The 26191-nt window shown below is 50.4% G+C and overlaps 9 protein-coding genes across 9 annotated transcripts; 6 read left to right on the forward strand and 3 right to left on the reverse strand.

Moving 5' to 3' along the window:
• Window positions 1-1205: 1205 nt before the first annotated feature.
• On the forward strand, window positions 1206-5019 carry CI109_102885 (uncharacterized protein; the record flags this gene model as incomplete). Its single annotated transcript, XM_032001273.1, has 10 exons — window positions 1206-3194; window positions 3246-3316; window positions 3367-3717; window positions 3771-3975; window positions 4027-4102; window positions 4160-4236; window positions 4293-4448; window positions 4504-4647; window positions 4705-4874; window positions 4938-5019. The coding sequence occupies 10 exons, from the start codon at window positions 1206-1208 to the stop codon at window positions 5017-5019; spliced, it is 3321 nt and encodes a 1106-aa protein (XP_031864163.1).
• Window positions 5020-5823: 804 nt separating this feature from the next.
• CI109_102886 (uncharacterized protein) lies at window positions 5824-7760 on the forward strand (the record flags this gene model as incomplete). The annotated part of the gene is made up of 10 exons (XM_032001274.1): window positions 5824-5978; window positions 6078-6194; window positions 6266-6364; window positions 6435-6543; window positions 6602-6720; window positions 6785-7105; window positions 7161-7207; window positions 7262-7408; window positions 7469-7578; window positions 7638-7760. The coding sequence occupies 10 exons, from the start codon at window positions 5824-5826 to the stop codon at window positions 7758-7760; spliced, it is 1347 nt and encodes a 448-aa protein (XP_031864164.1).
• Window positions 7761-8317: 557 nt separating this feature from the next.
• On the forward strand, window positions 8318-12113 carry CI109_102887 (uncharacterized protein; the record flags this gene model as incomplete). The annotated part of the gene is made up of 5 exons (XM_032001275.1): window positions 8318-8566; window positions 8620-8731; window positions 8786-9297; window positions 9361-9466; window positions 9526-12113. The coding sequence occupies 5 exons, from the start codon at window positions 8318-8320 to the stop codon at window positions 12111-12113; spliced, it is 3567 nt and encodes a 1188-aa protein (XP_031864165.1).
• A 281-nt stretch (window positions 12114-12394) lies between these two features.
• Window positions 12395-13884, reverse strand: CI109_102888 (uncharacterized protein; the record flags this gene model as incomplete). Its single annotated transcript, XM_032001276.2, has 6 exons — window positions 12395-12557; window positions 12665-12819; window positions 12983-13158; window positions 13285-13365; window positions 13429-13442; window positions 13505-13884. The coding sequence occupies 6 exons, from the start codon at window positions 13882-13884 to the stop codon at window positions 12395-12397; spliced, it is 969 nt and encodes a 322-aa protein (XP_031864166.2).
• Window positions 13885-14166: 282 nt separating this feature from the next.
• Window positions 14167-17639, forward strand: CI109_102889 (uncharacterized protein; the record flags this gene model as incomplete). The annotated part of the gene is made up of 6 exons (XM_032001277.1): window positions 14167-14277; window positions 14336-14373; window positions 14426-14509; window positions 14573-14667; window positions 14732-14990; window positions 15044-17639. 6 exons carry the CDS (start codon window positions 14167-14169, stop codon window positions 17637-17639), a joined length of 3183 nt encoding a protein of 1060 aa, XP_031864167.1.
• A 315-nt stretch (window positions 17640-17954) lies between these two features.
• On the reverse strand, window positions 17955-20172 carry CI109_102890 (nuclear distribution protein PAC1; the record flags this gene model as incomplete). The annotated part of the gene is made up of 9 exons (XM_032001278.2): window positions 17955-17969; window positions 18047-18328; window positions 18447-18563; window positions 18630-18761; window positions 18823-18919; window positions 18978-19155; window positions 19347-19656; window positions 19803-19968; window positions 20135-20172. The coding sequence occupies 9 exons, from the start codon at window positions 20170-20172 to the stop codon at window positions 17955-17957; spliced, it is 1335 nt and encodes a 444-aa protein (XP_031864168.2).
• Window positions 20173-20708: 536 nt separating this feature from the next.
• Window positions 20709-22275, forward strand: CI109_102891 (uncharacterized protein; the record flags this gene model as incomplete). The annotated part of the gene is made up of 11 exons (XM_032001279.1): window positions 20709-20788; window positions 20847-20873; window positions 20943-21052; window positions 21145-21224; window positions 21291-21437; window positions 21562-21739; window positions 21824-21901; window positions 21954-21969; window positions 22018-22056; window positions 22115-22133; window positions 22183-22275. 11 exons carry the CDS (start codon window positions 20709-20711, stop codon window positions 22273-22275), a joined length of 867 nt encoding a protein of 288 aa, XP_031864169.1.
• An 82-nt stretch (window positions 22276-22357) lies between these two features.
• CI109_102892 (mitochondrial 37S ribosomal protein mS23) lies at window positions 22358-23491 on the reverse strand (the record flags this gene model as incomplete). Its single annotated transcript, XM_032001280.1, has 3 exons — window positions 22358-22705; window positions 22815-22986; window positions 23055-23491. 3 exons carry the CDS (start codon window positions 23489-23491, stop codon window positions 22358-22360), a joined length of 957 nt encoding a protein of 318 aa, XP_031864170.1.
• Window positions 23492-23806: 315 nt separating this feature from the next.
• CI109_102893 (uncharacterized protein) lies at window positions 23807-25930 on the forward strand (the record flags this gene model as incomplete). The annotated part of the gene is made up of 10 exons (XM_032001281.1): window positions 23807-23890; window positions 23949-24008; window positions 24082-24348; window positions 24420-24510; window positions 24563-24728; window positions 24795-24900; window positions 24962-25096; window positions 25156-25268; window positions 25336-25543; window positions 25604-25930. 10 exons carry the CDS (start codon window positions 23807-23809, stop codon window positions 25928-25930), a joined length of 1557 nt encoding a protein of 518 aa, XP_031864171.1.
• Between the last annotated feature and the right edge of the window lie 261 nt (window positions 25931-26191).

Below are 26191 nucleotides of genomic sequence, written 5' to 3' on the forward strand. Positions count from 1 at the left end.
CCGTCAGCCAGAAGCCACAGAGCAGATTGCGAGCGCCAGAAGGGAGACAAGCTCTTCATTCAAGAGTACTAGTAGTGCATTCACCAATCCCCGTTCACCGTTCATAGACCAAGTGTTTCGGACAGATGTCATTGCCCATTTGATTTGGACGGACAGTCGATGCAGTCTGGATGAAAGACCAGACCCAGACCGAATGTCCGATCGGGTCTGCTCCCATTGATTGCCCCGTGTGACCTTCCCCACAGCCGTAAGAGAGTAGACACCAACATGCATGCGGTAACTTACCCCTTAACTCGCGCCAAGTGGATCTGTCACATATGTACTCCTCTTCTGTACCCTTTTCACCCAAAGATAGTTGAGTTATCCTGTTGCGCGGAAATCTGAGTTTGTACGGGTGACGTAAAGTAAGTGAAATAGTACCGCCGGTCCAAGTAAAATTGGGTAAACTCTCTTTAGTATCAAGATCGTAGCAAAACCTCTCGGTCTTCTCTCGAAGAACCACCACCACCAGTACAAGCACATAGCATCGGTCTTATCTCATCATACAGTAGCTCTTGGCGATTGTCCATCCATTGATCTACCTACGCAAAGTGGAGCGAGAACGAGACCCTTTTCACACTGCGATTCCCGCTTACCCAAAATCAACAACAAGCATATCTCACGCGGCGGCGGCGGCGGCGGCTGTGTAACTGTCAAAACAATTAACGACATATCAACACACCTGAACCCTTCGGTTAGGGGTAATTTGTAAGGGTACTACTACTATTCACTTAGCACTCGCTCGTTCACCCAACTACCTACCACACACGTCACAGCGCTACTGCATACGCGGTCGCCCGAGGGTCTCTGTGCAATACCAAAGTCTCGACTTTTGGTTAGAGGCGTTTCGCTGATCATTGGCCCCAACTTCGACAAACTCGGACCACCAACCTCCTCTTCTTCTTTCAACGTTCTCCGTCCTTCTGTCAAACAATCACATACACGAAAACACCCCGTTCGCCAATCCTTTCAGTTTTTTTCTTCCTCCGACTCCCTGCTTGTATCCATACACAATCTTCGTCACGACATAACGACTTGGTCTTCTTGATATATACAAACACCTTGGCATTCCGATCGCATCCCTTCACGGACAACTTTTTCACTTTTGTAATACATCTCACTTACAAGAAACGCGATTTAGAGTAGTCAGGACCCCACGCCACACCATGTCTATCCCGGACAATCCCTTCGACACGACGCCCTCGCCGACTGGGCCAACTTTACAAATCAACACTGCTCCAGCTACTCCACCCCAAGGAGGAGATATAACGCAGGATACCATCTCACCCCAATCACGTACCCCATCACCTCATTCCAACGATCCTTCTCCCCACTCTGCAAACGCCTCCCCACGAGCTACACCTGGTGGGCCTCACGGTGCCCTCGCGCCTCCTGGAGGAACGGGTCATAAGACCCCTAGACGAGTGCAATGGACCAGCGACTCTCACATCGTTCAACTCCATCCCATCCAACCGGCTCCATCTTCACCACAGACCTTAGATAGCACGAACATCGAACAATTCCGAGATGCGTTGGAACAGCATCGACGGGATTCGATCCGCAGAACTGGTCGTCCACCCAGCTCTTTCAGTCAAGCTAGTAGTGCCGATGGAAGTGAGACGAGACAAGGGACAGATGAGGACTATGACTATCGTCTCGATGTCGATCCTCCTCGACCCGAAGTCGGAGAGAGAAGAGGAAGCGATGGGTCCACGTTGACAGAGGACGTATTCGACAACGGCATGAGGGACCACGTGCCCACGTACATTGCACCGGGAGAGAGGGATGGATTACCCAACATTCCTCAACAAGCGGATGTGGATCAGAACGACACAGCAAGGGAGCTCGTCAGAGCGCATACGGGCAAATGGGGAGTCCTCCGACGACGTGTCAGAGGTGCCGGTGCGGTTAAGGGAGCCCTTTCCGCAAGAGCTCCACAAGGAGATGCGGAGAAGCAAGAGTCAACAGGACATTCATCGCAAGATGCATTTGCGGCTCGATATCCCGAACCTCGTCGACCGTCCGTAGCGGGCTTTAGCAATGCGCAGGGCGGTGCTGCAGCGCCAGGTGGTGCATCCGTCCTATCGTCTCTACTCGCTTTATACGGTCAACAACCAGATGGTTCGATGTCAGGAAACACGTCGGCTGCAAGCTCGAGACCTACTTCGGAAGACGAGTACTCTTCCGACGAAGAAACGGGCAAGAGGAAGTCAGACTCGGGTCGTAAGAGTCATCGACACTCCTGGATGGGCATAGGCAAGAAATCGTCGTCGTCGGATCCCCCTTCTAACACTACTCCTGGAGAAGTAATCGTGCACGACGAGCACCACCCCGCTCATGTTGCTGCACAAGAAGCCGCTGCAGCTGCTGCTGCTTTGGAGGGAGGCGAGCTCTCGTTGCGTCCGTCAAAGAGTGCCAGCGGAGCATACGAGCGCCAAGCCAGCTCACCAGGTATGGGTGGATTCTTCCAACGTGCCAAAGAACAGATTCAATACAAACGACCTGAATCGGCAAAGAGTGGTGCCGGTGTCTTTGGTGCTCTCATCCAGAACACTCAGAACATCACCGGTGTGGCTACTCCGACTGGATCATCTCTTGCCCCTGCTGCCAAGCGACCTGGATATCAACTCAGTCGATATTCACTTCCCGATGTCAACGATACTCAATCCCAAGCAAAACCGGCTGTCTGGCGACCACCTTCTCGACCTAGCTCCCGAGCTGGTTCCCGAGCCGGATCTCGACCTCCTTCCGTCCACTCTTCCACCGCCGTCTCACGCGACGAGGAATCGCCCAAAGACGACAGCTTCATCAATATCCGAAAGAAGACAGTATCCAGCGACGATATCGTCGGCATGCGAAACCAAGATGATACTCATGGATCAGCAAAGAAGAAGAGACCCAAGTCAGCTCTTCATCTCGATTCGCTCGCTTCTCTCCCTGCGCAGGCGTTTAATCAGGGAACCAAGGGGATCAAGAATGCAGAGAAATGGTTGCTTTCTGCCGCGAAGACACCGATGGGTACACCGCCAGAAAAAGGAGGAGCGGACTACTTCTCCAGACCATTGACAGAGGATGAGAGGAGGAGGAAGGAGTGGGAAGCGGAGAAGAAGAGGAGAAAGAAGGCCAGAGAGGCCAGGAAGAAACAGGAAATTTTCGTGAGTTTTGTCACTGTCGCTTCATGTGAGCTATGCTAACCTAGTTATCAGATCATCCAACACGTCGCAGCAATCTTGGCGAGACAGCAGTTCCTGATGAAGTTGGCGCGGGCTCTTATGATGTGAGTCGTTTATATGGAGGAAGTATAGATCATGCTGACTTGCCTGACAGGTTCGGTTCCCCTTCGCATCGTCTTGAGACCCAAATCCAGGCAACCGCCAAAGTCCTCGAAATCAACTGTCAGGTCGTCTATCTTCCCGGTACCATGCTACTCTCCTTTGGTGACGACGCTACCCACACTTCCGAGACGAAATTCTTGAAACAAGCGACTGGTCTTGATCTGGGTAAACTCCTTGCAACTCACGCTTTGTACTGGAATGTCGTTCACGATAAGATGTCGGTGGATCAGGCGAGCAAAGATTTGGATGTCTTGATGACTACTCCGGTGTACTACACTTGGTGGCAGACTTTAATTATCGGTGCGGCTTGTTCGGCTTTCATCACCGTCATTTCCTTCTACGGGTGAGTCAGACTCGTACACAGTGTCACGAAGCTGTACTGACCTTCTGTGACAGTTCATTCATTGACGCTCTCATGGCTATGCCGCTCGGTGCGACTCTCGTTGGAGTGCAGATGTTGGCCGCGCGAAACGACATGTTCGGCAACGTGTTCGAAATTGCTATCGCCACACTCATCTCGTTCGTTTCTGCCGCACTCGCATCGACCAAGGTGTTCTGTTATACGGCTCTAGTCAGTGGTGGTGTCGTGTTGATCTTGCCTGTGAGTGAACATCGCGGTCCGCGGAGGGGAACCAGCTGACGCCCAGCCCAGGGTTATATCGTGCTTTGTGGTGCTCTCGAACTTGCTTCCAGGAACATTACAGCCGGAGCGGTCCGAATAGGTTACAGTGAGTCGAGCCAGTCAGTTTGATATTGTCAACCCGCTGAACGCTTTTGGGCTACAGGTGTCATCTATTCCCTTTTCCTCGGTTTCGGTATTTCTATCGGTGCTGTTCTTTACGAGAAGATCACCCATCAGGAGGTAGGTCGCTTCGTGTCTCAGGCATGGCTGTGGACTAAGCTAACAATGCTGTGCAGGTGCAAAACTCGGCCAACTACCAATGCGATCTCACACATAACGATGCCAAGTGGTATATGGCCACCCCATCGGCATATTGGTACTTCTTATGTTGTCCCGGTTACTCTCTGTTCCTCTCGCTCAGAAACCAGCAGCCGCTGTTCGCGAAAGAACTAGTGAGTGAACCGATGTTGAGAATTAAGATGTATGCTGACACGTTCACAACAACAGCCTGTCATGGTTCTTATCTCTTGTGCAGGTTGGACAAGTAACCACTTTTCCTCGCTGGCTTTCCCCGGAAGATCGGATATGACTTCTGCTATCGGTAGTTTCGTTGTTGGAACCTTGGGATCTCTGTACGGACGTTTGTCGAATGTGAGTCTAGGGCAGGCACATTCAAATAGGGTACCCGCTGACGATCATCCTGTTCAGGGCTCGAGTTTCCCAGTCACTGTCACCGGTATCATGTTCCAACTTCCATCCGGTCTATCCAACGGTGGTATCTTCAACTTTGCAGCGGAATCCTCGGATGGAAGCTCTACAGCGTACAGTGATGGTTTCTCCGTTGCGGAGCAGCTTGTTTCCGTTGCGATTGGTTTGACGTGAGTGGACATGTGTCACATCGCGAGTGATATTGTAAAGCTAACGGAAGTTTATGTGTGCAGTGTCGGTCTGTTCGTCAGTGCTGCGGTCATGCATCCCTTTGGAGGTGGTAGGAGAAGAGGCTCTGGTATTTTCTCATTCTAAAGCAATTATAGATAATAGAATTAGGACGTGTAGGATTGTACTTTTAGAATAGATGCAAAGGACATTTGTTATCTCTTGATGGACTGGTTGAGGCAGAGCCACGGTCGGATAACATCGGGTATAGAGAGGAGGCAAGGAGGGAGTAACGGGTTCTTTTTAGCTTTTAAATCGAAAAGGTATGATAACGAGCCAAGAATGATATAACGGGATCCCAAGCCAAGCGTGATGTGTGATGAGGGTTTTTTAGTGTGACACCAATGAGAAAAGGGGGAAATGACATGTACGTACGTGTAAATGCAATCATACCATCATCCTCGATGATAAGTGTGAAATGGTATCATGGACTTGAAGTGGGAATCGGATCGTTGTACCGTACGAGTACTGGAGAACCGTTTGGTGATTCAGGGTCTGATTGGATTTATTGGTGATTCCCCCCTCTCTTTTTTCCCTTTTCTTGTCTGGGTCCAAGCTTGGCTCGGTTCTCGGTTTTTTTTTTTTGGTGGGGCAAAGCAGTAGCAGTGGTATCAGGCTAACTATCGAATCACACCACTTGGAGTTAACACGCAGCATCCAGCAGTATAGCGTTGTGACACGGGTGTATTAAAGAGGCGATCTTTACTCTTGTCTCATCACTTTGCTCTTTCTTCTTCTCTCTTATCCCCTCATACCCCCCTCGTCTCTCTTTCTCACACGTTGAAAAGAGCACCTTCTCTCTCTCTCACACATCCCCTTTATCGCAAAAACTAAGAAGGAGACTTCTTATTTCCCCACCAATCCTTTTTTTCGCCGCTCCACCACACAACCATGTCGTCAACCCTTCGACAACGTCAAACTTCTCCCCCTGCGGGACAGGTCGAGAAGGACCAGCTCATCCGTGAAGCCGCCGACAAGGAGCTCACCCAGGGCAAGGAATTCGTCGTTCCCAACTTCACTGTTAAGCAATTGCTCGACGCGATTCCGTGAGTTTTACCGTTTCGCCTTTCTTTACAGTTCCGTTCCGATCGTCTCCGAAAATCACTTTGGGTGGAAATCTTGGCTAACATACTGGTTTACAACAGCGCTCACTGCTTCCACCGATCTGCCCTCAAGTCTTCCCAATACGTCGTCCAGGACGTGATTGCGCTCACTGCTTTGGTCTACGGTGCTTTGCACATCGAGTCTTTCCTTGACAGGTTGTACGTAACCCTTTCTCTTTTGCTCCACACTATTCCGCCCATCATGCTGATCTCCCTTTACCTATCCGTAGCGATCTCAACACTGTTGCCTACCAGGCTGCGAAGATCTCCCTCTACTCCGCCTACGTCTTCACTGCTGGTCTTTTCGGTACCGGTATCTGGATCATCGCGTGAGTGGCACGAGCTTTTCCTTCACACGCTCGCTCGATCCTCCTTACTGACACTATGTCCATCGTTTAGCCACGAGGCCGGTCACCAGGCCTACTCTTCTTCCAAGACTATCAACGATGCCGTCGGATGGGTCTTGCACTCTTTCGTCTTGGTCCCTTACCACAGTTGGAGAATCTCGGTGAGTTACATTGCGCTGCAGTATTTGGTCGAGATTGTCACTGACATGAAATTTGCAGCACGCCCGTCACCACGCCGCTACCAACCACATGACCCGTGATGAAGTCCACGTTCCCCGAACCAGGAGCCAGCGAGGTATCCCCGAAATCAAGGAGGAGGGCGAGCTTCTCGGTATCAAGTGAGTCGTAGTGTGTATACTCGATAACGGCACACGTCACTAACCCAATCTCGTCCTTTCGCAGCGTTTCCCAGAAGCGACAGAGCGAGCTCCGAGACGCCATCGACGAGTCTCCCCTCGGTACTCTTTGGAACCTCTTCCTTCACCAGGTTTTCGGTTGGCCCTTGTACCTCTTCCGAAACGCTTCCGGTCAACTCCACTACCCCGCCGGTACCAACCACTTTACCCCTTCGTCGATCCTCTTCAAGGCCAACCACTACTGGCAGATCATCTGGTCCGACATTGGTCTCCTCATCGTGCTCGCTGGTCTCACCTACTGGGGTATCCAGAGGAGTTTCAAGGAGGTTGCGGTGATCTACGGCTTGCCTTACCTCTTCGTTAACCAGTAAGTAGTCACGCGATCCAACTAGCAGTTCATAGCTAACGCAGTATTCGCGTAGCTGGCTCGTCTTCATCACCTACCTCCAGCACACCGATCCCGTCCTTCGTGAGTAAAGTCGTGATTCATCTGTACACAAACTCGCGCTGACATCTCGTATAGCTCACTACACCGCTGAGAAGTGGACTTTCCCCCGAGGAGCTCTTGCTACTATCGACCGAACCTTCCTTGGCCCTATCGGCAAGCACGTCCTCCACGGTATCTGCGAGACCCACGTCGTGCACCACACCTCTTCCAAGATCCCTCACTGTGAGTGTTTGCGGTTGCCTTTCCCCGTTACCGAATTGGGCTAATCTGTTCGATCTTTAGACAACGCTTGGGAGGCTACAGATGCGCTCAAGGCTTTCCTTGGTCCCGCTTACCACAAGAGCGACGAGAACATGCTCGTCTCCTTCTACAAGGTCTACCGAGATTGCCGAGTGAGTATTGTAACCTCGGTTGGATTGGATATCACACGTTGACGCAACTTCCTTTACAGTTTGTCGATGACAACCAGGACGTCGCGTTCTACAAGAACTCTTCTGGTTTGGCTGCCAAGTTCGCCGTTGAGGAAGGTGGCAACATCTCCGACTCTGGTATTGACATGACCGAGTCCAAGTAAACGATACAAGTTTTGGATACAACGGGGACGTGAGGACGGCGGAAAGCGGAAGCTAGAGATTCCGATTTAATTGGGAAAGACAACAGTTGCACGGTTCAACACCATGTTGTCGGTATCATTCTCTTCGTTATCCTTCCATACCTTACACAAGTTAGATTAACATGGCTCTTTATACATTCTTTTCTCAACAGCACCACATATACATGTCTTTTCTCGTTTAAAATATCAAGGCGAACAATTTATGCATTCGGCATTTATGTTCTACATTCGTATGGTATGCTTGTGATTGGCTCAAGCGCATTTGTACGTTGAGAGCAAGAGGGGAAGATCAGCGGTGTCGTAAGCTGGACAGCTGATTAACGCCACCGAGAGCAGTTACCCCACGGGGTGATAAGAGATCAGTGCGGGAGAATTGTGTGTGTTGGCTGCTATACATATAAGTTGAATGATACAATCATCATCTTCCTTTATTCCTTTATCAACTACCACGACTTCTCTTTCCTCTTCCCCTACACCCGGGTCTTCCTACATTCCATTCGTGATTGTCGACGCACGAGATGTCCGCTGCCAAGTGGGACGTGGTGCTCTGGCACTTACACGGGCACCTTGACATAGATAAGACTCGACATCACTGCAGGGGCAAAGGTAACTCGCTGCCTCTCGGCAGTGACACTGCTCTCCTAGAATGTCTCACACCTCGCGATTATGTCAACCACCTAAAAAGGGGACTCACGGACAGAACATACAAGTTCTACGTCCACAGGGGCGTCTTTAACGGATGGTATGACAATTGGAACATGCTCAAGGTGAAGAACCTGCCTAGCAACAAGTGGCATTGGTACTGATACTCACAACGTAGACACATATCGATTCCAAAAAGATACCACTCGACCAATATCAAAAACGGCTCGATATCTACATCGGAACAGAGGAAGAGATCATGAGACGATTCCCACACTCGAAAGGTCCAGGTGAGAGCGGTCCACTCCCACTCGAGAGACCGGCTGACGATATCGTTCTTGTAGAAATCACCAAGCCTCCTCAAACCAAGCAAACTCAGCCCTCTCAGATCAAGAACAAGGGCGCTCTCGACACGCCGCAGCTCAACAGCGCCGCGACCAATTCGGCCACCCAACAGGCTACTCGCGCTACGGCTTCGATTTCTTCTGCGCTTGTATATGATTCGGAGGACGCGGCCCAAGCGCACACCGGGGCGCCTTGGTCTCAATTTACAACGCGCACAACTGCCGATCGACCTAACATCGCTGTACAGTCCAAGACGGTTGAGCCGTCGCCGTCGAGCTTCGATACCGAGGAGTCTGGCTGGGTCATTACCAGGCATCATCTTCATCAAGGTAACAAGACGGTCATCCAGTGTTACTACCTCCACCTTCCAACGACCGACAGATTCTTCTCCAATCTTAGGCGATCGAATGCCATGGACCGCTTGGACTGGAAAATTAAAGTGAAAGAGTGTATATTCTACATCCCGAAAGGTCCTCTGAAGGGACTATATCAGACGTGGGATCAGTTGACGGTGAGTCAGGCACGGCGGCCTCCCTCCGGAGATGAAGTTTCTTTGACACATGAGACTTGGTAGGCCCGAGCGAAATTGTGCGGATTGAAAGGCGCATTCAGGGAGTTCGAGGTCTTCGTCGGCACGGAGAAGGATATCGATTCGGAACGTGCTTGTAAGCCGGCAAAGTGTGAGTGATCATCCATCGCATGTTGCAGGGCAGGATTGCGAACTGACGAGATTTGCTAGGCGTCAATCAAGATGACGTCCCGAAGCACTTTACCAGTGCTCCCGACCCTGGGGAATGTCAAGCAATCTCAGCAGGTTCTACTTCCACGGCACCGAGCAATACTAGAGGTGCTTCCCTGATCGAGTCGAAGCAACTCGCCAACGAGTCGATGACTGGTTCCAACCTTCCGACTGTGGTCGAGACATTACGTCCTCAAGTGGCACTGTCGATCACATCGACTTCCCCGAATATCGCAGCCCCTCTCCCCGTCCCGCCTCAAGCACAACCGAGTCCCGTGCAGCCGTTTGCATGGCGCGAGCCCCGCACACCTGGTGGTTTCTCGGATTCTGGCGACGAATCGTTGGCATTCCCAGGACTTCGGAGTGTCAACGGCGACTTTTGGGTCGAAAGCATCATCAGCTCTTGCGGCTCGATCGGGACAAGTACGAAAGATCAGTCAGAGGTGCATTCTTCCGCAGAAGAAGAACGATGGATGTTCTATCAAGGAAGTCAACCCGGGTTATCTGCGACGGATATCTCGGGCACTGGTTCCGGTCTCGCCAGAGCGGCTGGCGAAGGCACAGCCGCTTCTTCGACCGCCCCGTCGCTCTCTGCATCAGTTGCTATGCGTCAACTCGGCTGTTCGACAGCCGTGGAGGCCGACTCCAAGGGCGAAAGCGCCATTCCGAGACTCACCACCACTGCTGCACAAGTGAAGCTGGATTGTGCTCCTGTCCTCAACCGAAATAGCATGATCATGTACTATTTCCTAATCGATGGACGTGAATTTGGCGCTCGCGTGGACCGATGGGACGGGGATATACTACCCACCTATGAGACCTTGACGGAATACTGGATCAGGGTCTTGAGGGAGTATTACGCCAAAGCCTACAAAACCATGCATGTTGTTACGGCCGCTGAAAGCGGCGGGACGAGGGAAATCCCATACGAAGAGTTCTACAAGTTGTATCAGGGATACAAATGGATTCCCCGTACGATTTGGATTCACATTCGTACTGGTCCGGTCATCTCACTGGAGCCACTCAGAACTCACGCCATACCGCGATCTTCGACCCCGATGGGCAACGCTGAAGATTTCGTCGCCAACGCAACTTGTATCGATGGCGATACATCATCGATGCCAGACGACAACAAGCGGGACGACACCGTTCACTCACCTAGTAGTCCCTCCGAGACCAGCCCGCGAATCTTATACACCGATGACAGCGACTCGGAAGATGGTTCCGCAAACTCAGAGAGCGATTGTGCGGACAGTGCGGACAGTAACAGTAACGAAACCGACTGCGGTGACGTTGAGAACCATCCATTCGCCGACTTGGACGAAGGCGACGGTCATGACTCGACCCACGAGCTCGTCACCGACGGCGACGAACCAGACAGTCCACATACCATCCCGTCAGTCCTGGCTCCAGTTCGCCACCCAGTAGCGAAGCCCGCTGTGATCATGCCGACAGTGTCAGTCGACTCTGGAGCATATCTGGATAGCCTGATCGCCTCTCCGAGCAACACTACAGCATCCAGTCGCCTCCTTCAGATTCTCAAGGCAGAAGATGTCAAACTCGACTCAGCCCTCGGTCTCAAGCTGCTCGACCTTGCCGACGCGTTGTGTCAAGATGGAGAGCTTGGTCCTCCTAAGCCATCTCCCCCTGTCGAGCTAGCCGGCAAGATCTCAGACGCGACAGAAGCCCGATTTGACCTGTTGACACGACAGCTGGCAGTCGTTGCCAAAGTAATTGGAGTGGACTTGGAGAGAGTGGCCAATGATGATGCCGGCGATAGTTCCAGCGAAAATGAGCAAGCCGAGAACAAAGGATCGACTGAGAATGACAAGGAGGATGGGGGTGGAGGAGTTGACGTGGATGAAGTCGCCAGCGAAAGCACTTCCGACGACAATCACGAGATTGATCCTAATCTCATGCAAGAGATGGCAACTACCAACCGTCAAGTGCTGGACTCGATCAACAACATCAAATCACCCTACGCAGCTCGTCAACCCGAGCTCAGTTCGTCGCCTGAACGTCCACCTGACCTAAACGATGTCTTGAAAGGAGCTCAAGAGCTCGATCACGAATCGACGGATGACGAATACGAGACATATGAGGATGATCGGCAGAAGGGCAAGTTCCTGGCCAGCCTCAGGCGACGGGAGTCAAAGTCACAGCCTGATGCGAACATGGAGCGTCCTTCTCGCTCCCCAACGGAGCCTAATTCAGCCGTCCTTCGAAGATCTTATTACCCGTGTACTGCTCAATGGAACCAGGATCGCCCTAATTATCAGATGCGTCATGCCTACTTTCCCCATGCGGGCGGTCCCTCGGCCCCAATTCGACACGCAAGTAACGACGTATGGGTCACTGACTTACCCGATCATCCCCTTGACTTTGGCGTCAGGTCATCTCGACCGGTCTTCGCCCCGCAACCAGCATATCCAAGTATGTACCAACCTTTCGGGAACCACCACGGCCCACCCTCAAAGAATCCTCCATCACAATTCCCACCGTTGTTTTCCAGCTACAACCTCGGAGCTAGGAGCGGTCCAAACAACCTTTATCCACCAGGGCCGGGTACAGAATGGGGATGGATGTGACCATAGTCATCGACGAAGCGACAGCTTCTGGTGCCGTATCCGTTTGAAAAGTTTCCTTGCCATTCCATAGTTTGAAGTAACTTATGCCTGATCCTCTATATTGCTGATAGCCTCATCATCGTAACGTAAATTCAAGTGACCTTTGTTGTACATAGTCTACTACATTTTGTATATAACGCTCATGCCCATCATGCCCCAAATTGCCGAAAGATGCATCGTCCATGTCATATAAGATATTGGTCATGTCATCTAAGTTGTGCACATGCTGCATACCGACGACCTCATTGGCGACTCCCAATTAGTCTTTTGATCATCCTCCATAATCCTGAACCACTTGATTGATTCTTGATTGGTACTCGAACTTCGTCCGGTCTTTTCATACGTGCTTTGAACGCGCCAGGATGTTCGAACTTTTTCAGAGACCACAGACCTCTCTTCGCGGCTCTGAAAGTGCAATCAGCTACGGGCCATATAGAGTAGATTTGGGAAGGGGAGCGTGTACTCGTGTGATCAATTGGAGATGTAGAGGAAGGAGAAAGAGAGGAACGTACCTAGCTTCCGCTTCGATCGCTTTCATCTTCTCGATACCCCAAGGACCATATTCCGCTCCGCCAGCTTCGTATACCACCGCCATGCCCTTCTGTAGCATCAAGAGAGGGAGGGGTTTGTCGAACCACAATGTACGGGATATATAGGGGACTGCGACCTGTTGGTGAACGAAGGATTAGCGGGCTCTGTCCAGCTCAGTAAACATGACTAGAGTTTGAAGCGAGATAAGGAGTTCTTACTCCACGAGCGAACCAGAAGATAGATCGTAAAACGCAGGAATGGCACGATTGATCTCGATAAAGACTTGGTGAAACACTTACAATCCTCTGATATTGATCTTTGGCCAATAACTGACATCTCATCCTCTTCCCTAAGATCGTGGCTCGTAGCCATTCCAACGATTCTTTCGCATGAGGTTGGGCAGGTTGACCGAAATGTGCGTTCTCAGGAGCATCGACTCCTGCTATTCGGATATTGAGCGTTTCGTCTTTGAGTTCTGGAACCAGAAAGAGGAGTTGTCAGCTTAGGCATGACGCAAAAAGTGGATCGGTTGGGTTGGGTGAAAGGGCTGTGTAAGAGTGATTTATAGAAGCTCGCGCCGCGTATAGCGCCGTGGACACACCTTTGGGAGTACTGGGTATAGATCGGATCTTGAGTGGCCATCGATAGAATGGTCCAGGGGTATGGAACAGTCGTAGATTGTCTAAACTCGAGATCATCAGCTTCTAATCACTCCAGAAATCCGGTCAGTGACTGGTGAGCTCACCTCCATCGCCAACACTTAGTAGACGATACAAGACAGATTAGCGTAATTCTATCCAACATCTCTCGCAGACACTCACCTCGTCACTACCCCTCTAATCCAAGTCTTCCTATCCAACATTCCAGACGTCACAGAATTGGCATTGCGTATCCTGCGCCAATACCTCCTATATCCAGCTATAGAGCCAAGGGTGAGGACTGTACCTCCCAGTGCTGACAAGATACCGACTGCAATTGGGTCTTGGGGGATCCAATCGAGTACAGATGAAGAGGAAGTAGAGGAAGAAGAAGAAGCCAAGCTTGCGGTGGAGGTGGTCAGATTTGGACGAGACGAAGAGAAGAGGGATGTGAAGGATTCGAGCGGTGAGCCGTAAGGATGTGTCGCCATCGAGACGTTCCGGGATCTAGCAGAGCGGTCATGGTGACATCTATCGCACGTATGTGGACGATGAGAGTCCATATCTTCGTAATCTGACAGGCTTGCGATGTTTGTTGAAGTCGAATAATTAGATGATGATTGAAATTCCAACTGAGACGCGAAGGTTATATTACGGGGAAGTCGATCGAAAATCAAAGTCAAGCAGAAAGCCGGTTCGTGCACAACCGGATCAATCCATCAATCCATTCTTGTCATATCTCTCCTCACTCTCTTGACCATATGTGTTGATATCTATCCAATTTCTTGTTACTTCCACGCTAGCTGTACATCTGCGCGAGCCCGACTCACGGCCTACGGGCTAATATGGAAGTATCGAACTTCTTCACCCGACTACTCCAAGCTCCAAAGGAACCTGTACAGAGCAGACAGCCTGATGATGTGGAGGACTTTGATGCTGCATGGCAGGGTATACGAGTGAGTTGATTTGGCACTTATCTACAACGGTGAACGGGCAACTGACGTGGGAGAACAGGAAACGCTAGAACATCCGGATGAGAGACAAATAGTCCGGTCAGTCGCAAGTACTGCTTTTTGTTCGGCAAGCGGGCTGATGGTAGATTAGGGGAATAACCTCCACGCAGGTCCCGTCGCAACTTCGACATATAGTAGATGCACTAGTGTACGAAAGTAACAGGACAGATGAAGAGTAAGCTAACTCATCCGCCGTAGACGGTAACAGCTGACAGTGCCCCTCTGCCTCCTTGATTAGCACCACTGGAGCATGTCTCGAGTACTTTCTCAAGAATGACATTTTGTCCCAACTTGAAAGACTATGCGAAGCCGACAGACCACACGGTATCAAAGGTGAGCTAACGAGCACAAATTCTGGTTTGTAACTCAGCTGACAGTACTTCATTATCATCATCAGGCGAAGTCCTACGATCCATCAACAACCTAGTTGTCCTTCTTTCGGAGCGGTTCCTGGTCCACAATGCTGTCCATCGACCACTACGAAGATTGCTCCGTTCATGTGTTGGTGACGAGCCGGAGGAGAAGGTAGACGGAGGAGCGAGACTGATGGGTGCCGCAGGGAGGAGTCCGGCGCTAGATAGAAGAGCGAGTAATGATGATATAGGCGAGGACCTGGTGGATCTGATGTGTATCCTCTGTTCGAGGATGAGAGCGTAGTGAGTATGCGTACAGCTGATAAGTGAGAGTTAACTGATCAGGTTCGGTATAGTCCCCCACTTCTGCTCATCTTCTTCCACGACAAGGGATGGCTACAACCACATCCATCTACATCTACGACAACAGAAACGATACACGACCGTACCATGTCCCCGGCTCCTTCTGCTCAGACTTCACGATCCGACCCTTCTACCAGCAAGCCCACACACCACTTTGAATTCCTCCTATTCTCCTATCTCCTCCGTTATGTACATCGCGAAGGACGGATTGGCGACTTTGCCCGTGCAGGCCTGCTATTTCTCTTCGACATCGCCTTTCTCACCCCGAATGAAGAAGGCGGAGACACGCTCCAGATGGCCAAGGAGAAAGACGGTTCGGATCCACTGCAAGTTGCAAGGGATGCGCTGGGAACATTTATCCTCAATGGCGATTTCGCAGATGTGATGGCTGCGGGCTTGGGAGCGGTGTATTCGCTACTCCCTTCCAAGCTACAAGTACCTTCGATCTCTGCTCAAGCTGAGACTGAAGAGGAAAACAGAGCTTCAGCGTCAGGTGGCATGTATCTTGGTGCTGAAGGACAGATGGTTGACCCTGATATCCGACTATCAACCGATACAGAGGTCCGAAGTCAACTTGATTTACTACTCAAGCTTTTCGGATTCCTTCAAGATATCATCTATCGATGTAACCCTACCGCAACCCACTTGAACCAAGAGGATATAACCCCTACGACCACGCATAACCTTGGAAGCGCGATTTCGGAAGCTACTCTTGACTCGATACAAGCGTCCTTTCTCGACAATGTCCTCTACCCATCGATCTTGGAATGCTCAAGTCACGATGGCAGTGCTGTAGCTGTGCTTACCTACCTCAACGTTATTTTCAGCAACCTCGATGACGGACCACTACTACATCGAGTATTAGCATTCCTCTTGGATACAGAATCGACCGACGAGGTGCTTCATGCCCACACGACCAACACGAAGCCGAAGCTGAGAACCGGGGCGATGGACTACGTTCACAAGCCCTCCTACGTGGCGGATTACTTTGCAGATGAAGGACGGTTCACGTTGAAAGATCTCATACTCGACAGCTTGCGAGCGGACGAGTGGACAGCGAGTACCGCAGCGTTACAACTGCTACGGACACTTTTGGTCGAGCACAACGAGTATGCGCTGAAAGGCTTGCTAACTGTCGTGCGAGACCCTGCCGCCACTGCACTTGCCAGAAAGGCTATTCCGGTCGATGTGTCTTCGATTACGATAGACACCTTGCTCCCTAAACCAGTTACTTCTACCGATCCTCAGCTGCAAGAGATCGAACTGTACGGTTCGTTAATCTCCCGGCTCGACCCACTTCAAATATCGACAGACCTCACTGCAGGATACGCTGGGTATCTCGCCGACATGCATGTCGCTCTCCAGTCTGATCATAGCTATCGCGCGAGTCAAATACCCCTGTCATTCTCAAACGGCGCGGAGAAGGACAGTCCGATTCAGATAGGCCGATATGATGCCGATCCATTCCAACATCGACTGAGTCCGACCGATCCTATGGTCCGGACTATACTCGTTTCGTTTAGTCAATTCTTGAGCAAGACACCGGATGAGAATGTTGCTTTGACAGGGGTATTGACCGCTCTTGCGCTGTGTCCGAACCGGTCTTTGTCAGGGTGGCTCCTCCACGACGTCCCGAAAGAGACAAATCCTTGGGTGACACGAAAGGGGAGATCATCTTCATCGCCGAACTGGGAACAGTCAGACTCGGATGATTCGGATGTAGACATTGACAGACATAACGAGGTCGACTCGCACGATCCATTCACCGCCAAGAAGTCGATTGACCCGCCAGCAATCTATCAGATCCTCCTGGACTTGGTCAAACAGATCTCCAGCTTCCGAGTCGATATACCCTATTTTGATCGCCTACTTTCTGAACGACGACAGGGTTTACTCTTTGCCGATCATCTCGACGAGGCGATGAATGTAATGTTAGAAGTGGAGACGACAAATTCGGTCTTCGGTAATCCCGTTACTCCGCAGCAGCAGCTGAGTAAACGACCAAAGGCGAGACCAAGTTTAGCGAGCAGTATCAAATCGTTCTTAACGCCGAAGAGGGGAGTGGTCACCCCTACGTCTACGCCGAGTAAGGATTCGAGCGTCGTGAGAAGTCTGTTTAGAAGTTCCACTTCGACTGCTGTACCTGCAGCTTCAAGGGAAGAGACAAGCCGAGGGAGTGAGGATGCTTCCACTGAGCAAGGGAATGTGGCGACTTCATCATCTTCTACACCTTTCAAATCGCACTATGAACGAACGACAATCTCTCTCGATCTTGCACCCGCTTCCACATCACCGATATTGACCGGACCTTGGTCGCCTGCGAGAATACCTCGTATGGAAGGTACTGCCTCGAGGTCCAGAACGCCAAATGCTCGAACATCCTCTGCTCTTAGTACTAATCTAGCAGACGAACTATCCTCAGCTTCGGTCAAGCGAGATCTCGTAGAAGAAGGACAACAAGGGACGAAGACCGTCTCGTTATCTACTATATTGGACAATTGTGTGATTCTAGAAGAATTCTTGAAGGAGATTGTGGCTGTGATTACGGCCCGAAGAGCGTTAGGGATTGATCAGGTCGGGTACATATGAGTGGAGGACGAGATACGACTTAGAAGTGATGACGAAATGTAATGACTTGTATGACGAGAAACCTGTCAGTAGCAGGGGAACGAACTCTAGCGGAACTGATTATATCGCCGTGAACGAGAGCAGACCGTTGTCGGTGCCGCGAGGTTACCTGATACAAAATCTAAAGCAATGCAATGCTATGCATACAATGCCGATTGAATAAGTCAAATACCCAAGATGGACTTGGTATAGTTGCAAGTTGGTACGCGCATTGATCTAGGTGGATCGCGCGTTGGCCGGTTCTATCGACTACTATGGAGAGGAAGAAGGGAAATGCTATGGTGTCCAAATCTGCGAACAATGACGACCGGATTATCAGCTTTGCTTCGCTTGCTCAATCAATCGAGTATCTCGCCAGCTGGACCCACCTTGATAGTCTGATCCACTGATCCTGTCGCCAAGACATTTATCCTCCTCTGTCCTTCCGTCCCATTGACTTTTGTGTCCCCATTCACCTCCCCTCCTCCTCCACCGACAGAGGCGCGTCCCCAGCTCATACAGGTTACGAAATGTCCATGTGCATCTATCGTCTTGATACATCGACCATTTGCCAAATCCCATATTCTCAGAGTCTTATCGTCTGATGCGGATAGTAAGTACTTTCCAGTAGGATGGAAGACGAGTGCCCGGATCCAATTATCGTGTCCGACCTGCAAAAAGGACACAGAACCGTTGTTATTAGTATTGGGCCTCAGAGTGAAGAAAACGGTAATCTGTTTGGAGTAGGAGGTGGATCCGATCTTAATCTGATTGAGAGACGCCACTCACAAACGTCCGTAGACATTGTCCCGATTGCGCATCCCACAGTTTTATCGTCTTATCCCTCGAACCTGTAGCCACGAACGCTCCGGGTGTCTTCGCTCTCGCATCACCTGCCGTTGCCGCCTGTCAAGAGATATACAAGTGTGAGCCTTTGGTCGCTCGACAATTGTGACGGATGGCAGAGCTCACTCCTAATCCTGCTAGTTCTCTTATCGCGCCGTACGCAGCTATCGGTGCGAAAACAGCGCATTCTATCACATGTTCGTGTCCTCTCAATTCCATTTTCGTTTCTCCCGTCGAAAAATCCCATACTCGTGATGTCTACGCAATAACCGATCAGCACGTTGCATACATGAGGTATGTTGGAATGCAGGGGACTCACCTGATCATTCGAACAACTGACTAACCACCTCCCATCGTCTGAAGGTACCACTTCTCTCACCCATTCCGCATGACCCGTGAATGTCTTCACACAATATCTACGCACGCCATCAGTAAAAAAGAAAGAGCAGTCAATTTTAAGCCAAAACAGCTCACCCGCTTGACACCTCCCACACTCGTATTGTCTTATCTCGACTCGCTGAGACCAATTTCTCTCCGTCTGGCGTAAAACGTACGCTTGATACTGAGTGGTCGTGACCATGTAATGTCTTGACATTGGTGTAATCGTTTGATGTGTCCCATAATTTGATGGTCAAGTCGGATGAACATGTCACTGACAAGGTATGGGTATAGTCAGCAACAAGGATTTTCAGTGTTCCGTTTCTGGCTTCTCTCCTACATCTCATCTTTCCCCTTGAATCCTTGGAAGCGAGAACAGCGTTCCCCCTAGACTTGTCGCTTCACACCTGGCCTTCGTCCTCCTTTTCGCAAGAACATGCCGTCTCTTGGCTACGCCCCACTCACCCATCAACCCTCCTTTTGGATCGAAATCCACATCCATGACCGCTTTCGTATGTCCCTTCACTGTCCTTTCCATCTCACCACCTTCCCAGTCCCAAATCTTCACACTCGCATCTTCACTCGCACTCGCTAACACGGTCCATGCTGGATGAAAGGCGACTCTCGTTATAGGTGCTCGGTGTGATGTGAGCGTATGTCGGGCAGGTGCACGGGGGATGAACGGTGTTGAAGAGGAAGCGGATGAAGTGGTTGCTCGTGTCGGGGAGGAAAGTTCGGCTAAGAGAGAAGCGTTTCGTGATTCCAAGTCCATGATCTGTCGCCCAGAGAAAGATCAGCCAAACGTCCATACATCGCACTACCTGGCAAGCAAGGGAGAAGATAGGACCAATCTGGTTGTCTGTAAGGCAGCTTACGCCCGAGCTTGCCCAGAACTCAAGTTTGTCAGCCAACCCAACCCACCTTCTTCTGTAATCTAATCACACTTGTCCATTTCTTCTCCAATAACCCTACCCATCTAGCTTTCGGATCATCATTCGTGAACTCCGCATTGTCCGTCTCTCGTTTCAACGACTCGTATGTCTCGTGCATCCCCGCAGAGTGAAGGTATGATAACATGGATTTGTGTCTGTGGTAGTGAGGTAGGAAGGGAGGGTATATTGATGATTATTGGCGAGTATAGTCATGATGCGTTGTGTCGTCATCGGAAACATGGCGAGACAAGGCGTAACGGAGGAAGGATGAAGCAAGAGTCAGCAAAAGAGCTCTTCAACAACAAGAAACATCCCACGCACAGCTCATCCTTCTGTCGTTCAGAGAGGAGGCTCGACATGATGGCATGGATCAAGCCCCCGGCGAGTATAGTCGTATGCGAGTTGGAGGTCGACTACTGATAGTATCACGATGAAAGGACTGTTGTAGAGGCTGAAGAACTACAGCTGCTGTGATGCGGGATTGCGAAGGCTCGACAGTCCAAGGCAATGATGATGGAAGAGCGAATTGAGTGGTGGTCGAAAGTGTCAATTCGGCTTTGTTGTGTTCAACCAGTCGTATACGGGCTATGTATGATGTCTCGAGCAGCTTTAACAATTTGTCGATGACCACAAGGGAGGAAGACAAGCTCCTGAATGTCGTTTGAGACCTAGTCCCAAGTCAAGCGATGCGTTTAATTTGATGAGGAAAGATGGAAATAGAGATTGATGTTGATGACCAGACACGAAAACACGTCGCAATCAATCAATTCGGTGCGCTTTGGCCCCGCGTTTTGTCAAGTCCACACACATACAGACATACAACAAAGAATACATATAAACACATCTTGTATGCATACAACACCCAGACTCGCGTTCGCATTCACACCGTATCAATATGGACGTATCACGCTTCAAGGGGAAATACCACAGCGCTTCAGAGCCTGTACAAGGGGTGTTGCTTTTGGAATTCAACAGGTATATATTGTCGGTGTCTCTCTACCGGGTACTGCGGTTACTGATGGCGGTTGATTAGGCCGCCAGTCAACGCTTTTCACGATGAGTATGTCACGTTGTCTCTACAATGATCCTGTATGGGGGATAAGGGCTGATGTATATGAGCCGTTCATAGCATGTGGATCGAGCTACGAGCGATTGTCGAACGAATCTCGGCAAGTCCGGAAGCAAGAGCGGTAGTACTATCTTCTGCGAACGAGAAGACGTTTACAGCGGGTCTAGATCGTACGTATCAGTTTCTGAAGAGACTAAAGGGCTACGTTTAGGGATACAAGGCCAGGCGAAGCTGACCAAATCATCTTTGCATGGCGCCGTAGTGACGGCTCAGACAACGTTGAATGACACGGACCATTTGGATCCGGCTCGTAAAGCGTTCAAGCTAAGAGAGCATATCTTGGTAAGTGGCTTGACGACCCCTTCACGACGCCTCCATAGGTTAGGTCTGACATTCCATCTGCAACAGGACTTCCAAGGCGCCATCTCCTCATTATCACACTGTCGCCAACCTGTCATTGCAGCTCTGTTCGGCACAGCCGTAGGACTGGCTATTGATATCGCCTCGGCTTGTGATATCCGACTTGCAGCGAGTAACACCGTCTTTGGGATCTTTGTGCGTATACGAATCCGGCCCTTCTCCACTGAAGCATACGCTCTCATGTTGCACCCCAACCTATTGCACATGGGGCTATTGCTTATGCTCAAGCTGACCCTTCATTCATACTTTGCTACGATAGGAAGTCAACGTTGGTCTAGCTGCGGATATCGGTACACTGCAACGGTTCCCAAAGATCATAGGCAACGACTCCAAAGTCCGTGAACTAGCGTTGACCGGTCGCAAGTTCTTGGCTGGGGAAGCGAAAGAAATCGGCTTTCTCAGCGAGGTGGTCCAAGGTGGAAGGGGTGAAGTGATCGGTAAGTCGACATCCGCGGTGTCCAACTGTATCACTTAGGTTGGTTGAGGTATGTGAATGCTGATGAGATACGTGCTGGTCGTAGCTGCCGCTGTCGAGATCGCAAAGGTGATAGCGGAAAAGTCTCCTGTGGCGGTAGTTGGTACGAAACATCTGCTAAATCGTGAGTTTGAGCTGGTGCAATGGCGGAACAACCTGGCTGACAAGGAGAGTAGATTCAAGAGACCACACGTAAGTACAGCGAGGGCGCCCTTGGTATGTCCGCTTACATCGTCACAGTGTCGATGAAGGTCTTGAGTATACTGCAACGTGGAATATGTGAGTATCTCTTGTCAGCAACAGATAAGCCGCAACTGACTTGAGTATGTCATCGCAGGGCGATGCTCCAATCAACGGTTAGTCTCTCTGTTTCGTCAAGCCCTTGAGTCACTGACGTTGGAACAGGACACGTCCACTGCAATGAAAGCGGTGTTGAAGAAACAAACGCCCAAGTTCCCACATCTCAGCGGAAGTGGCGAGGCCAAAGCCAAATTATAACCCTTCCTCCAATTCCTTGTATTGTTGTATTTCCAACCAGAACCGAATGTACAGTCGATCATGTGATATGCGAAAATGCATTCTATGCTCTCGACTTGCCCAAGACTGATTGCAAGAAAGCCAAATCGTCCTCTGCCTCCGCTCCTGCTTCTCCTTGAGTTGTCTCCGCTCCCGGTGGTGGAATAGCGGATAACAAATCGCCCGCACTCTGTTGTCCGCCTTCCACTTGAACAGGTTCAGGCAATCTCCACTTTTCGACGTAAGATTGTCCGCCTGAGAACTCGCCAGAGGGGATAGAAGATGATGAGATTGTGTTGGACCACTTGTAGCGCGGTTGTTTGCGATATTTGATATTTGTAGATTCGGAGATTCGGGTGTCAGCGGGGATGAGGGATTCGAGTGATTTCTCTTCGAGGTTGAATTCTCGTTCCTATAATATGACAAGATTATTAGTAAAGGTAAGACCTTGGCGAGTAAAAGACGATGGGTAAAAAGGACTACGGGCAGCGTAGTAAGGAGCAAGAACAGACAACACTCACGAAAGCGTCAGGCTTGAATTCTGCGCCATAATGTCTCGCTTCCACCTCTGCAGCCAAAGTTGCGAGCTCATGTCGTGCTCTCAGAGCAACAAACTCTTTCGTAGCAATAGCGTATGCCTCTGAAAGTGGCATTTCCCGTGTTTTGCGAAGGTTGATGACGAATGAGATGCAGCTGAGGCGGACCAAATCAAATGTCAGCGTCTACTATATCGTGGTGGCAGGAGACTGGAGATAGCTCACTCCTCGACGGTAGGGTACGCTCCTCTCTGTTCCAGACTTGTCCATTCTTCACCGTCCACTCTGACTGACTGATCGATCTCGGAACCTTCGACCAAACTGACAGGTCTCAAAGCTTCGAACGCGAAATCCTTGAAGAACTGTCTCCTGACCCTATCTTCCTCATAACTGACTTTCAACGGTCGGTTCTTTCTCTGTTTATATCGCCTAATTCGATCTCTCCTCTCCAGCTCTCCCTCAGGTACGGGCGCGACATCTGTGAATTGACCAGGACGGAGGGAAGGGTCGTTCGCTCGTGGTCGGGAGATGATTTGATGAGGAGGTAGTTGAGGAGGTGGGTGAGACAGAACGGGGATGTACCACGTTGGAGGGGTAGGGAGCACCGAGGCTTGAAGTAATCGAGATACGGCAGAAGGCACTTGAGAAGGGATTCGTCGCATCGTGATGGGCTTTGACTATAGTAAGTGTGGTCGTGAGTGATGGCTTGTAGTCTGTCAGATGTAGAAATCAATGATGATAGGTGTAGAGTGACAGAGAGGGAGAGTGCTTTCGAACTGACATTCTCGGATAAAATAGGACAAAATACCCTTCTATGAAATATTACACCTGCCACGTGGTTTTGAACTCGCTCGAGTGACGCTCGCTGGCGCGTTGCAACCTCCATTTCAACGACAACTTCATCATCGACCGCTCAATTGCATTGACTACTTACCTCTCTTCCCCTCCACTCCTATACCTACACTCACAATCAAGCCATGTCGCTCAACAACAGAAAGCAAGAGAGAGATTTCACGGCCGAGGTCAAGGCTCTCCAACCAGAGGCGGAGCAGCTTGCAAAGGTCAGCTAACAATCCGTTCTTTGTGTTCGGACTCAAGCTGACGATGCACGTTGAACAGGATGGAAAGCTCCAAGATGCCGTTGACAAGATTTCAGCATTGGAGAAGCAGACCCGAAATGTAAGCCATTGCAAGATCAAGGCTATGCTGCTCCTGCACGTCTGACGAAGCTGACATGTCGCCCATCATGTAGGCCGCCGACATGTCCTCCACATCTTCCTTACTCACCCTCCTCACCCGTCTAGTATGGGAAGCCAACGACCTCGATCTCCTTAACACCCAACTCACCTTACTCTCGAAGAAACATGGTCAGCTGAAAGAGGCCGTCGTGAGGATGGTGGACGAGGCGATGAAGTGGTTGGAAGTGTTGAAGAAGCAAAAGGATGAGGGGAAGTTTGCCAGTGGACAGGATAGGTGGTTGGAGTTGCTCAAGACGTTGAGAGATATTACGGAGGGGAAAGTGAGTCGTCGATCTTTCGTGACGCATCATAAAGACGAGAATCTCATACATACGATCTGTACTCTCCGCAGATCTACTTGGAATTACCAAGAGCGAGATTGACAGTCATGCTCGCTGCGTATCACGAGGCCTTGGCAGAGAAAGCACCCAAGGAAGCATCAAGTGAGTTGTCCGGAGCCTTATTCCTGTATGAGTGACTGATCACTGTGTCCAGCGTCCAAAGCACCTGCTCCTGCTGCCTCATCAACGTCAAACGAAAAGGCTAAACCCAAGCCCGAACCTGTTACCGCCAAAGACCACCTCGACACTGCTGCCGACCTAATGTCAGATCTGCAAGTGGAGACTTACTCCAGTATGGATAAGCGAGAAAAGACAGAGTTGTGAGTGGGCGTACTGTTCTGCGACCGGCCATGAAAGGCGCCTGGCTTATGTATACCGGTTTGTAGCATTCTCGAACAGATGCGATTGGAGAGCTTGCGAGGAAATTGGGTGCGAGTACGAGTTGGATCAAGAAAGATCAACAGGGTGTACTTGAAGGAAAAGGATACTCAGGTGAGCTATACTCCATAGTCCGTTCTTGAAAACCTTAGACTGGTAGCTGACATGTGTACAGGATATCAAATTACGGTACTACGATTTGATGGTCCAATTGGCTCTGCAAGACGACGAGTACCTCGAGGCGTGCAGCGCTTACCAAGAAGTGTGGGATACAGAGGAGATCAAGAAGGACGCGGCGAAGGAGTTGAATGTGAGCTTCTCGGATCTAGAATTGGTGTCTGGTTAAAGCTGACAGTTGCGTGTTTGCAGGTCTTGGAGAATATTATGATCTACGTTGTGCTTGCGCCTTACAACAACGAACAATCGGATATGCTTCACAAGCTGTATGCGGACCCCGCCTTACAAAAAGCTCCTTTGCATTTGTGAGTGATTCAGCTTGGCATGATGACGTTTGCGAATCATCGCTGATAGTCCCGCCCTGACCCGTAGCGACTTGGTCAAATGCTTCGTGACGAAAGAACTGATGCGATGGTCCGGTATTGAGAGTCTTTACGGTCCTACACTCCGACAATCACCGATCTTTGCTCCTGGTTCCACTCTGGGGAAGAAGACGGGTGTCAAGGCGGATGAGAAGAAGACTGAGGAGAGTGCGGGAGATGCGAGATGGGAAGAGCTGCACAAGCGAGTGATTGAACATGTGAGTGTGGTACGAGACAACACCTTGGACATGGCTGACTGGTATTGTCGCTTATAATAGAACATCCGAGTGATTGCATCATACTATTCACGAATAACACTTCAACGACTTACCGAACTCCTCGACTTACCGCCACTCACGACCGAACGAACGCTCTGCAAGCTCGTCACGGACAAGACGGTGTATGCGCGTATCGACCGACCGAAAGGAATTGTCAACTTCAAACAGGCCAAGGGGATCAATGAGATTCTCAACTCGTGGAGTGGGGATGTGAGTAAGATGTTGGGTTTGGTGGAGAAGACGAGTCATTTGGTAAGTAAAGAGTATGCGATGCACGAGGCCGGAGCGGTAGCCAAGGGCGGGAAGAAGACGGCGGTCAAGGCGTAGAGTATGAATTAGATCATAGTTGATCGAACAAGTCATGTATTGCATGTAACGAACAGGCCTCAAGTATCGTTGAGCGACTCAAGAACAGACAAGCCCATCTCCTATTGCATCACTGACATACCTTGTCCTCGCTCGATGTTTCCGCCTCATGTCACTCTCACAGACGCTGTCACTGGGCACATGTCCCATGTCTGCGTTTGTTCCATTGACCAAAAATTCATTTTTCGCTACATGTATGTCCATTTGTATTTGTACTTTACA

This window comes from Kwoniella shandongensis, chromosome 5 (assembly GCF_008629635.2).
Source record: "Kwoniella shandongensis chromosome 5, complete sequence".
In the NCBI taxonomy this organism is placed as follows: Eukaryota; Fungi; Basidiomycota; class Tremellomycetes; order Tremellales; family Cryptococcaceae; genus Kwoniella; species Kwoniella shandongensis.